The sequence below is a fragment of the Nanorana parkeri genome, unplaced genomic scaffold (assembly GCF_000935625.1).
Source record: "Nanorana parkeri isolate BGI_ZX_2015 unplaced genomic scaffold, ASM93562v1 scaffold1176, whole genome shotgun sequence".
Taxonomy (NCBI): Eukaryota; Metazoa; Chordata; class Amphibia; order Anura; family Dicroglossidae; genus Nanorana; species Nanorana parkeri.
Window position 1 is genome coordinate 153418 of NW_017307444.1, and position 12953 is coordinate 166370.

The following is a 12953-nucleotide window of genomic DNA, read 5'->3' on the forward strand; positions in this document are numbered from 1 at the left end:
AAAAAAAAAAAAAAAAAAAAAAAAAAAGCCTAATTTATAAAAGGCAACCATTGATGATTTAAGTGCAATGTGACAAAAAAAATAAGATTCTGATGTGACATTAAAGGAGAACTATGAGGATCCAGACATAATTGTCGGAATCCACTGCGGAGTCTTAGTATACCGCGAGCTGTAGCTCGCGGTATACTGAGCTTAGGGTGACGGGAGGACGCTAGTTTGTGTCCTCCCGTTACCCTAAGGAGAACTATGGGGAAAAGCCCTAACCCCATAGTTCTCCTTTTAAAGGACACCACCCCAGTTCTCCCTTTAAAAAATTGTGCATGTGGCCCATTGATCTTTGGCGGTCACATCCATTTTATGACTACCTTCTTTATAGCCTTTTGCCACGAGTTAGGCGTATAGGAGTATCACATGAGTGTTGCAGTGGGACAAACTCGATCATCTTGTGTATTTTTTTTTTTGCCAGCCAGCGTGTTGCTCTTGATGTCCCCATAAGGGGTTTTGAAGAGAACAATCACCATTTCTAAAATCCTGAATCCCCAAACCTCACCAAGAACTGATTTTCTCCACTAATGTACTCCTAGAAAAGTTTTTGTTGACAAGGGCTAGGTTGCACATAATATGCTAACTATCCAGCTTAGCCAAGTGTGGGGCAAATGCCCTGGCAATGCGTGGATGGTGTAGTGCCCTTTTTTCTTTTGGCACTCCCATCAGTTCTACAACTGTGATTTGTTGGCTGTAGGAAATGGAAGTGCCTGGCTGCTTGTGCAAGGCTGACCTGTTGAATCTTTAAAATCGGACCCTTAATAGTTCAGTACACCCAAGACTGATATGCCTTTGTTACGTGCTGGAGAGTTAAACCACCTAACCGTTTCCTATATCTTTTGTGTGACATTCTAACTGCTCGAGTTTCTGAGCAAGCTCACCCGCTGTGGCCATTATCAGGGGGGTTCAGTTCTCCCAGTTGGATTTTTTATTTATTGCACTTCAATTCCCTTTTTCTTTCCCCCCAATATCCCCATTATTGGCTAAGGATTTTATCCTGTTCTGGAAATTATCAAATAAAAAATAGTGATGAATTCCGGGTCTGATTTATTATGGAGGGGGGACATCTCCATCTGACTTTCTATAATCGCAGTATTTCTCAGTACCACGGCCTGCATTTTTGGGCCCATTTATAAAATGCTGCAGTACTTGGTGGAATTCTCCCCACAGCAGAGATAAATCTATGATTGGCATAGAGCCAGTCATGTGACCAGGCTCTCCTCCTGGCTTTTTTTCCCCCTCCTGCTTTTGTCCACTTTTATTGGCATCCTCTTGCCTTCCTGATTCCCAATGCCAGTGTAGTGCATTTATAAAACGCATGAAGGAACTACATTTTCTGTTGATGCAATCTAATCTACATGGAAAAAAACATGCGTGAAAACGTGAAACTACAGCTCTCCTTTTGCTTTTTTCGGCAGTTTGAAAGTATGCTGTACAAGTGCTGCAGAGGGACTCTGTAATCTCTACAATTCCCCCCCGGGTTGATTTTACTGGCAGGAAGTCCCCAGAGGTCATAGACTTTCCCTACCTCTTCCTGAGTATATTGGAGCCTTGTGACTTTTTAAGAAGAGGGGAATGTACTTTGCTGTGCAGTCTTTTTGGCTCCTTGGACTCCCTTCCTGCAGCCCCTGAGTCCCTCCTTGTTTTTGCATAGCTCACAGTTCAGAAACTTGAATCATTGTATGGTACTACTGTGCAGCCTGCAGCTAGCGAAAAAATTGTGTGTTCACTGTGAATGTTCCAGAATTTCCTGTTGCCTTTTTGACAGCTTTTGATGTGCCTGCTGGCACTTTCTATCCACACATCTCCTCTGTTTAATCGGTCTCAATGCAAATTGCCCTGTATGATGGTATCTCTAATATGGTAGTGCAAACCAACCCCCCCCAAACAAAATTAATAAACACCTGAGGTGCTGGCTAGATGGCTTCCCCCAGGTTTTAGAGAAGGGAGCACAGAAAGAACTGGTGTGGAGGTAGAATCGCCCTAGGGGCTTGTTCACACCATGTCCAGACCAGAGCAGTTTGTTCCCGGACCAAAAAAGCATCCCAATGTATCCCTATGGTATTTCTGGGCTCTGTTCACACCATTGCAGTCCATTCCAGACCAGACTAAAAAAAACATGCTGCTTGTCTCATTTTCTCAGGTCTGACATATGCAAACGCACCTGAAATGCCATTTTTAGCTCTTAAAAAAACAACAAACTTAAATGCAGCAAAATCGCGGCAAAACGCAATACACCGCGTTCCAGATCTGGTCCGGAAAATGGTGTTAACCTGGTCTAAGGCCCTGTTCACACCAGGGCATTTTGTCACGCATTTTTCACGTCCTGTAAGGGAAAGATTAGACCCCTTCCCCCTGATGTAGGAACCACCTGCATCAGCTCAGAACAGAATTAAGAAGACGGTTCTGCAGGATGAGGGTTTTTTGATACAACCACAGGGAAGAGAGTTTTGGGGGCACCCATGCACACATTTTCCAGGAATTATGTAAAAATAAGAGATGTAATTCTTTAAGTATAAGTAAATAGTAACCATGCACATGTTGCCCCATACAACCCCCTCCTCCCTCGGCTTGAGAGATGTGAAAAATATATATTGTTGATCCTGCCAGAAATCTAGTAAGTTTCTTGTGCTCTTTGCATTGCTCGTGTTAATCATCCCTTCCCAGTTCGGCTATCTGAGTTACAAAACACATCCTGCCTGTGATGAGGAGAGGTAGAGGTTTTCTGTAGTCTCATAGAAGAACTCTAGGAAGGATCTATGTATTTAAAATCTGCTGGCTTACTGATGAGGGGTATTCCACCTCCTAGATTGCTCTTTTTTTTTTTTTTTTTAAATATAATTAAAAGTTTTATTGAATGTCGATAGTATAGCTATCGCTATATTTCGGGTCTCCTACACTGCAGCTGTTCTGTCGTCTGCCCAGCCCTCCTCTCCTCATGCTCAATCACGGGACGCTTTGTATTCTGTGAATGGACAGGAGAAAAGAGGGGAGGACAGTGCAGGTGCTGTGTGAGGGGACCGTACCTCCCTGTAGAATATAGCACAAGCTATGTGGGCGGCGCTCACTAAAAAGGTACATTGTAAACAAATAGGAGCTGGGATACACATTGTTATGCTTAAGGGCTCAGTCACACCAAATGCAGTGTGTTCTGGCCAAAACACACTGCATCGCATTGCGGCCGGCTCCCTATGTTGTGGGGCTGGAGGGGGCAATGCGATTGGCCGCATGGGATCGCAAGGCACATTATGCCTGCGGTCCGGTCCAAACAAAATACTGCTTGCAGGCCCCTCCTGTCCCACAAAAGTGAGTTGGCCGCAATGCGAGGCAGTGCGTTCGGGCTGGAAAGCACTGCATATCGTGTGAACAAGGCCTTACTGTTAGTAAGCCAACCCATTTCAAATACGTGTACTGTATCTTGGCTTCTTTAAAGCTGAGTTCCCACTCCACCACCCTACCCCCTTCGCTGGCATAGAAAAATAAAAAAATCCCCCTTTTTAAGTACCAACATCTTTAGTCACGTGACACCCCAGCCCTTTGTCTTCTCTTCTGTTTACAGGAGGAGGGGGACTTTCTTTGGTTGTGCATGTCGCTGCCTGCTTGACGTGATTACTTCCTAATGGATTTCATGCTCCAGGATCCTATCCTGGATTAAAAGCACCCCCTGTAATGCCGATTGTATCTGCACTCCAGTCTAAGCCCCAATTTATGGACCTTCCTGTGGTGGGAGGTACAGGCAGCCCTGAGCCCCTGTCCCCTCTCCAAGCTGACTGTTCATAATCGTAAACAATCAGCGCTGCAGGGCTTTGTAACTGCTTCTAGCTGCTAGTCCCTCACCATGCTCATACATCCCTCACCATGATCAGGTAGATGGAACTAAGGAAGTCTATCTTCAACTTGGCTCTAAACTGTATTAGATTATATTCTTCTGTGTAGTCTCAGGATAATACTCTACTGTACTCTCCGTTCGGGGAAATACTCTACCACACTGAGCTGATCATTCAGAATAGTATCAAATATCCTTCAGCGCCGGCAGACAAATCGCACAGCTCCACAGCACGGAGTGAAATTTATTTTTTTCTTTTTACTGTTCTGATCAGTGCTTTCGTGGCTGATGCCACACAGCACTGCCTATTCATTCATAATAGTAAAAACGTATTCTGTGCTGGCAGGTTGTGTTGATCATTCTGCCCGGGCTGTGTTTTTACAAGCAGTCATAGACGCACACAACCCACATTGATCTCCAAAGCAGCCCCTGCTGCTACATACCAACTCTGTCCCTAAGAATTCCATGTCCGTGCCATCAAGTGTATCAGACAGAGGGGGGGTAAACTGGCCAACCATGCTGCTTAGTAATGACTGGATGGATTTAAACGGGACCATGTGCTATATGCATTTGGTCCCCTGGGGGATTAAATAAGTGTACAGTTTTTCATGCGTGCTCTTTAACCAACAATAACGTTTTAAAACAAGCCACCCTGAGCTCTCTAGCTGCTTTTAATGTAAAGTTATTCTTTCCCTACAAAGACTAGCGCTCGCTTTGTAATGGCTTATGGACATCTGCTGGGTGTTTACATCGCAGGTCTGGCAGGCTGCCAAGATTCTGATCTTGTAGAAAAATACTTGTTTGTGTTCACTTTCGAAAATAATTTATTTACAATGCTTATATGCAGCGTTGGATGAGGTCTGTTTTAGGCCCCGTTCACACCGGGGCAGTTAGGCCACACGGATCCGCCGACATGAAGATTCCATACATTGCTATGGGGACCGTTAATGCGACCGCGTGGGTACACGCATTCAGAACCTCCCCAAAGCCCGAATTGCTCCCTGACCCTTTTTTGCTGCGCTGATCAGTGCGGTTTCCATACAGCTTTCAATGGAAGCACGCTGTTCAGCGCGGTTTTGGGCATTTTTAATAGTGTGTCAGTGGTGAGGGTAGCCCCACTCCAAGGGTTTTTTCTTCTACCCGGCTTCTTTAAAAGTGTTGAAGCCAACAGCTAGGCAACTAGTATTTTTTTTTTTCCAGAACCCTACATTAGTGGCAACATAAATATTCCTAACAGAATAGGTTTTCTTAAACAAAGCACATCTCTGTCTGATGCACTCCACCTGAGAACAGATTGACAGGATATTTTTTAGTAACCAGCTCATTAAAACCTCCCAGATTTAAATGGGGCATGAGCTCTGGATGCTGTGCCCAAAAAAGCAAGCCGAGGGTAAAGGCATAGTCCAAAAGTGCTGCTTGTAAGCTTCTGGCAGCGGATCTTTTTACTAGGGATGCACCGATACTGTTTTTTTCCGTTATCGAGTATGAGTACTAATATTTTGCTTACGCTACTTGCCGATACAGAGTACTTCCGCTGGCATGGAGCCGGCTTCCCGGGCAATCAGGAAGCCGGGGCGATATGTAGTGACATGCTGTCCGGCTCCATGTTTCCCCTACGGCACTGCCGGTCAGAGGAAATGTTCCTCTCGCTGGAAGTTCCAGTATCGAGGAAGGTATTGGAGCATTTGGGCGAGTACGAGTACTCGCTCAAACACTCTGTATCGGCACCCATACTAGTATCGGTGCATCCCTACTTTTTACAATGACTGGTGATTTCAGTGAGCTGGGTGGGACGCCAGACAGAGCAGCTGACAGCTCGGTCTGCCATATATCCCCCCAAGAAATTTGCATTACTTCTATATAGATCCCATATTTTAGTTTAGTTTCCTGTGAGCTCATGTAAAGCGGGTGAATTCACTAATTGTTGTGTTGGCCATACACGTGTCATTATAAAGTTGCTCTTCTATTACAGTATGAGTAAATCTAATACTGATCCACTTCCTGCTAATAATGTTGGAACTGGTCATTATGGGGCATGCTGGTAAAGCCATTGGAGTTTTTAGTGCTGTCAGCCTACACATTGTCACTTCTTGGACTGGAAACAGTTGACTGAAATACCACTGTCCAGGCTTCGTCTGTTTTTTTTTTTTTTTTGTTCCTGTGTGTTGGGTAGTATAACACACAGGTTATACTTCCCATTCCCATTTATAATTCCCATTCCTTTATGGGAGGCTGATTACCGGCTATCATTTCTACAATGGCGGATAGAAGAGGAACGTGATTGGCTGCATTAATCTACACAGGCAAGTGTCTTGTCTTGTTTCACAGCAATGTTTTTAATCCTGGTATTCCTATAAATCAGCACCCTGAAGAATGGTGGATTACTGGATGCTTTCTAATACATGCAAAAGTTCCAGTCTGCAGCACAGAAAGAGGGATGATGATTGTAAAGTAGGAAGTCGTGGGTCAGAGAGAACATGCATGTTTAGGTGGACAGGAAAAAGAGGTTACCCCTTCCTGTGGTGAGTTCTGAATTACAGAAATTGTAAATGTTACATGCTCTTCATGGTTCTGACCAGGTGTGTGTTGGCCTAGAAGTAATATGGAATACTACTTCAGAAATGGAGGGCTACATCAGGCAAGTTAGGCAGTGACACGGCCAAACTCTTAACTCTTTCTACCACATATGGTTAGTGAGCCTTTGTATGAATCACAGCATTAGTTTCTAGTCCATGGTCACCCAAAATACTATGGCAGTGGTCTAAAGGAGTACTTGCTTATCTGTGACTATACAATGTGCTGAAGGATTAAAGGAAATCTGGATTTAATTTCCACATAGCTCAGAAAATCTGCATTTACCTAATTTGTTCAACTAAGTGAACAGTTTTAGAAATAGATTTCCATCATGAAGTTTGTCATGTTTTTCTGGCTTTCTTAGGAGATGATCATTTGTATTTTCCTGTATTTGTGTTTTACACTGATAACTCTTTAACAATGTGACTTACTGCTGCATCTAAGGTTGTCTGAGCATATCCAAATTATAGGCAGCAATTTGACACATTCACTATCCCCTCGTGGCAGTTGGACCTGGGGTAACATGTCCTTGGAAGTGCTAGTAAATGCAGTTGTAAAATCTTTGTCGGTTATCACTAATTGTACCCTTTCTCCCTAAAGGTGCCCATACACCTTACGAATATCGGCCGATTTTCGTTTGCGATCGCGTTTTCCTCCAATATTCGTAAGGTTGATGAGCAGTGTACAACCGCAAATGCTGTACAATCGTACAACTTTTGACTTTCCAGCAGGTTAGAAAACTTCTGTCATCGTCTGATTTTCGCAAGGTTGGTGGCGTTTCCGTACGTGAAAAATCATACGATTAACACTGCTCATGTGCAAACGAAAATCTGTGCAGTCAACGAACTGTGTGATGGTCGGGGCAGGATGGGGCCGCCGTACGAAAATCGTACAACGGTTCGATCATCGGACGAAAATTTTCGTCCAATGATTGAAAGATGTATGGGCACCTTTAGGCTCCTTTCACATGGACAGTCCATTCAGATCTGCCTGTCAGTTTTTCAGGCGGATGTCATCAGAAGCACAATGGAGCTTTATGGGCAGCCAGATCTAAATGGATGTATGTCTGTTTTTACATCCAATTACCCCAACTCCCTCAAGGTCCAGGGTGTAAAAAGGAAACTGTTCCATTTAGGCGGACCTGGTCATGGCGTATCGGGTGTAAACACTCATCCTAAAGTGGGTCTGGTCAGCTCACTTTTTTTTTTCCTCCATTGCAAGATGGGGGGGACTGCTGATTAGAATGTACAGTGCCCATGGGAAAGGGTCTGCATAGGACAGGTAGACTGGAGGGCTATCGGAAGGGCAGAAATGCAGGTCTCCAGCACCAAGATACAATAAAGACCCTCGTTATCACCCTTGAAGGTCAAAAAGGGCCCCAGAGGGCAAAATGTAATCCTTGCCTAAATTCAGGCCATTTATGATCACCTTTTAGTGTGTGTATTTATATAAAAAAAAAAGTCTGGTTAATGTTACAAACAAAATAAATATTTGTTGCTAGTAAACAGTTTTATAGCTGGAAATCTTGTTCGACCAGTTACAGTATTTTGACTGGGAGGTGGTACAAACATTCTTTTCAGGTGATTAATGCCATGCCGTAGCATAGTCAGAAATGATTATAGCTCTGTGATTTGTGTTGAGTGGTTCAGGATTTCTAATTACTCAGTTTTGCTGGAGGCAATTCCTTGTTTTCTTTTAAAATGATTGTAATAAATAGGGTGAGTAGCCAAGCCAATAAAGTGACATTAAACCCTCAGATTTTTTTAACATAAAACAATACTGTAATGTGTGCCTTACTGTAATGCATGTGTGTCCCCCTTCTTTGCTGCTCTTCCTTTTAAATCTGTATCTGTTCTCATGGTGGGCAGAACTTCTGTTTTGCAGCAGACTGCCTTGTCTCAGGAATGGCTACATGGTGTCTGTGTGTAGGTTTGCATCCTGAGCCAGCACTACAGGAAGAGGCACTCAGCTGCAAAGGGAGGTTCTCCCCCAGCATGAGAAGAGATAAGGATTTAAAAAGAAGAGCAGCAAAGAGAAGGGAAACTACCATGGATTACAGTAAGGCACACATTACAGTATTGGTTTATGTTAAAAAATCTGAGGGTTTAATGTCACTTTAAGTACTTTCTGCATTTATTTCATTCCTCTAACAAGTGCCAAGATATTAAAAACTGTTGTAGAGAACGTTGATCTGGTCACATCTCAATGACCTAGCCTGATATTCATTCCACAGCCATCATTACAGTTCCACCAGGGCTAGTTTGGGTAGAAGCCAATTAATACATCATCCTGCCTTGAGCTTTGAAAGGGGGCGCGTACCTGAAGGAGAACCCATCAAAACATGAGTAGCACATATCCATGTCAATTAGAGTTGACCTTTGGGCAAGGATCATGAATGTAGCAGAATAAGTTAACATGAAGATCATGTAAAAGCAGTGAGGAAAACCTAGCAATAAAGTCTACAACTGGATTTTGAAGGGAATTTATCAATCTGGAGCAGATTTGCACAGCAACCAATCAGCTTCTCTCTCATTTTCAAATCTTACCTGAACAAACTGAAGAGGGATGTTGATTTGGTTACTTTAGGCAACTGCTCCAGGTTCTGTCTGCTCCAGTTTTGATAAATTCCCCCATTATCTTTTATAATCCAAGATATTTCATACAAACTTGGGCAAGGGCCTGGTTGATTGTGAGTGTACCCCTAACTGGGAAAGGATTTGGTTGATTTTAGGGTACCCGTAGTTGGGCAAGGATTTGGGTTGATTTGAGGGTACCCCTAGTTGGAGATGCAAAAAAAAACTATTCATGAGGTTGTGAGTTTGTTGCAAGTTTGGGTAATTTAAGCATTTTCCGAATAGTATCGAGTGTAATAATTTCAGTCTGGCAGTTTACACATTTCTGTCTTGTCTATTGAGGGGCACAGCAATTCTAAAACCTTCAGGTTATATTGCCACCTACAGGAGGGTTGGACACTGGCAAACAAAAAAAAAAACTGTAGCTCAGCCCTGGGTATAACCCCTCCTTCAGCGCACCTCTACTTTTTTCCTAGTTTGCTAGGAGGATGGATATCGTCTTCTCTTCAGTTATCCTCCTGATTCAAGATATAACCTGTACTTTCTTCTAGCAACCTTTCTCTTGATTTGGGTATTTTTTACTAGGGCTGCAGCTAACGATTATTTTCCTAATCGATTAGTTGGCCGATTATTAGGTTCGATTAATCGGTTAATCGGATAAAAAAAAGGCTCCAGTGATGGACTACTAGTTTGTGGTGAGATTGTAGTCCATCACGGAAGCAAGCTTGGCGCGGTAGAAGTAAAAAAAGTGTGGTGTGCAATATAGTACATAATACAGCGGCGCAGTGCAGAATACCAGCAGCTATAGAGGAATGTAGCAATACTACATTATACTACATATGTACTATTGCTGGGATTTGTAGTCCTCTGTAGCTGGCGTTACTCTGCATTGCGCTGTATATAATGTATTATTGCTGGGATTTGTAGTCCTCTATAGCTGGTGGTATTCTCCATTGCGCTATTTTTTACTGTAGAGCTGCAAGCGTTATCCCTACCTTCTTTGCATCCATTTGGTCCTCTGCCCTTGTTTCCAGACCTTCACTGTGGTTGATCCCTTTCTAGACTTGACACTGTGGGGTGGTGCTGACCTTTGATTGATCCCCCTCTATAATCTGATAATGTGGAGTTCTTTTACTAGTCCAGGGCCGCAGGCATTGCCGGGTATTTGCCCTGTCTGAAGACTCGCTCGCATGAGTAGGCCTTTCAGCCCAGGCACTGGAACTCACTTAGTGTTATTGGTCACTGGGTTCCATACTTCTTTTTGCTGCTGGCTTATGGCAGAAAGGGTTGACGCTGTGTGAGAAAGCCTTGGCGTTTTTCTGGGTGGAGTATGGTGTGTGCACCCTGTACTCCTTTTCCATCAAGGTAGCGTTAAGGAAGCATCTCCCCGCCCCGCTGTTCCTGTTTTATGAGCCATGGGAACTTCTATCCCTAATCTGTTTCTACTGAACTCCCTCCCCGCTCTGCAGTGGCACTTGGCCACTTCTGGCTGCTGGACACTCCGCATTTCTACCAGCTGCCCAGGTTCTGTTAATACTCAAGGCCTTGAGCCTGCATGTTGCATACCACACTATGGCTGCAACATGTCTGATTCTAGGTGTCCGGTGGTGAAATGGAGAAAGCAGTGGGGGCCAACCTTTTGCATCTTCTATACACGGTCCGTATGTCACACTGGTGTTTGTAAAGCTGTATATAGTCCTCTTACTACTACTTTGTAGCTCTCTGAAATTGAATGAGCAGTGCTTTCTTACATAATATGGCAGTTTGGTTTCATTTTGTTGGATAGAATGGGAAAAGGTTAGCATTTGTCATGTTTTATGACGGTCTGTCTCTATAGGGATGATATCCTCGTGACAGGAAGTTCTAAGAAATCTCTCCAACAGGGACACAGACAAAAACACACTATTTTAGCAGCATCAGGAAGGGTTAGAACTGCTGACAATGTTTTTATTGCTCTGTGCTTCTTGTCCCTTTTGATTCCCACAGCTTCCATTTCTTATATGGACGACACAGGGAAGGAAGGGAGAGAGAACCTCCCCACTGGGATTACAGGCAGATAAGAAAACATGACAGACATTTTGTTCCTCACAATAAAAAAACACAACTTGGTTAATGTTTAATTACAATAATTTCATCCAGTTTAAGTATAAATTCTATCATTGACACGTGAGCTCTCTGCTTTGGATCTTGGCCGTTAAGTATCCTAAAGGCGTCTGTTTACTGATCTATAGCACTTGGTTCAGCACTCTTATTTGCATTTTCATAGGTCTGCTGAGATGTTCCACCAAAGTGGAGCTTCATTTCAATCATGATAATGTCGAACAAATGTGTTTTTTTTTTTTTTTTTTTTTTTTTTTTTTTTACTTTTTTTTTTTAACAAAGCGTGCAATATGCTCGAACGGTAAAGTAATCGCGCACCTCATAAAGGTCATGTTATCTTATGTCTAGAAGACCATTTTGGAGAAAGGTTACCTGTCACCTGAAAATATACTGTAGAAAATATGAATTTTGGAAGCAAACAAAAGGTGATTTTGTAAACTTTTGATTTTTATTTCAGACTTAAGGAAATCCACTAAGAAGCGCAGTGACTCGCCCCCCGCTGAGCTCCCCAGCCTGCGGCGGAGCACACGACAAAAGACCACGGGCTCCTGTGCTAGCACCAGGTATGCAGTGCATCATAACCTGCTTTTACTGTTAGTATTGCCGATGCCTGTGTGTATTCATGTACTATAAAAAGATGCATTATGTCTGTGATTAGCTTGCTTTGGAATCTTTAACAGTTAATGAACTACAGTCTAATAATAAATTGGTTGTTAATTGCGCAATAACACCACTAAAAGTTTTACAGTCTGCTTACTCCCCAGTACAATACTCGCAAACTAGTTTAGTTCCCAACCCATTCACTATGACATCATCATGTGACCTTTTTCCTTCTCACTAAGCCTGGTTGACACTTTCTGCTAATCTGTCATGTGAGAAGGGAAGGAGAAGAGGGAAGTATGGTTAAGTGGGAAAAGAATGGGAAGGAAGGTCGTTATTGTGAATTAAAAGGGGTTAGTGGTTTTGCACATTAAGATATTTGTTCTAAAAAAAATTTTCTGATTAAAACACTATTAGTAATTAAAAATCCCTTCTTAGGAAGACGATTGTTTATCTATGTTTAGCATTAACTATTTCATTGTTTGATCAGCACTTTATATCTTTTAAATGATTGATTATACAGTAGATGGTTTTTGTTATAGTATATATACACGGTTGATTTGTAGTACTAGTCACTGATGAATTTTATATAATCTTAAAGATACCAAATATGCACTTTAATATGATACACACACAGTGTGTATGTATATATGTATGTATATATGTATGTATATATGTATGTATATATGTATGTGTGTGTATGTATGTGTATATATAAATTGCTGTTGGTTTTACATGCTTGCAAGGTATGGCCCTGCTATAGAGTCACACTGCTAGAAATCATCAAATATTTTTGGTGATATGGAGTAACTATTTTTTTTTTTTCCTTTTCTATGCTGGGTATAACTTGTAGATTATTATTCATATGATCACTTTTTTGTGAGCTAATGTAATGCTCTTTCCACTGGGGGCATATTGTTTCATTTGTAACAACTTGACACATTGTAATCGTGTCACACCCCTACTTTTTTGTTCATTTCGAGCATTGATAAAAATGTGTTACCTGCCTTAAAGGAGGATTCTGGGTAGAAATAATATGCAATTTTTTTCCCCCCTCAGTCGGCGAGGCTCTGGCCTGGGCAAGCGAGCAGCAGCTGAAGCTCGCCGACAGGAGAAGATGGCTGATCCTGATAACCAGGAAGGTGCCAATTCTTCGGCTGCCCGTACAGATGAGACCACCCAGGGAGCTGCAGGTAAAATACCTTGCATGTCTGTTTTCTGTAATGATCTGTCAT

General features: G+C 42.6%; 1 protein-coding gene across 9 annotated transcripts in view; it reads left to right on the plus strand.

The window, feature by feature from the left end:
• TRIP12 (thyroid hormone receptor interactor 12) overlaps positions 1–12953 on the plus strand; it is a 65355-nt gene that overhangs the window by 8704 nt on the left and 43698 nt on the right. For 8 of the 9 annotated variants that reach the window (XM_018568365.1, XM_018568363.1, XM_018568359.1 and 5 more), the window contains 2 exons: positions 11576–11681; positions 12778–12911. In XM_018568365.1, coding sequence (XP_018423867.1) covers positions 11576–11681; positions 12778–12911 — 240 coding nt within the window. The remainder of the gene's footprint in view (positions 1–11575; positions 11682–12777; positions 12912–12953) is intronic. The other variant, XM_018568367.1, reaches the window with a different exon arrangement.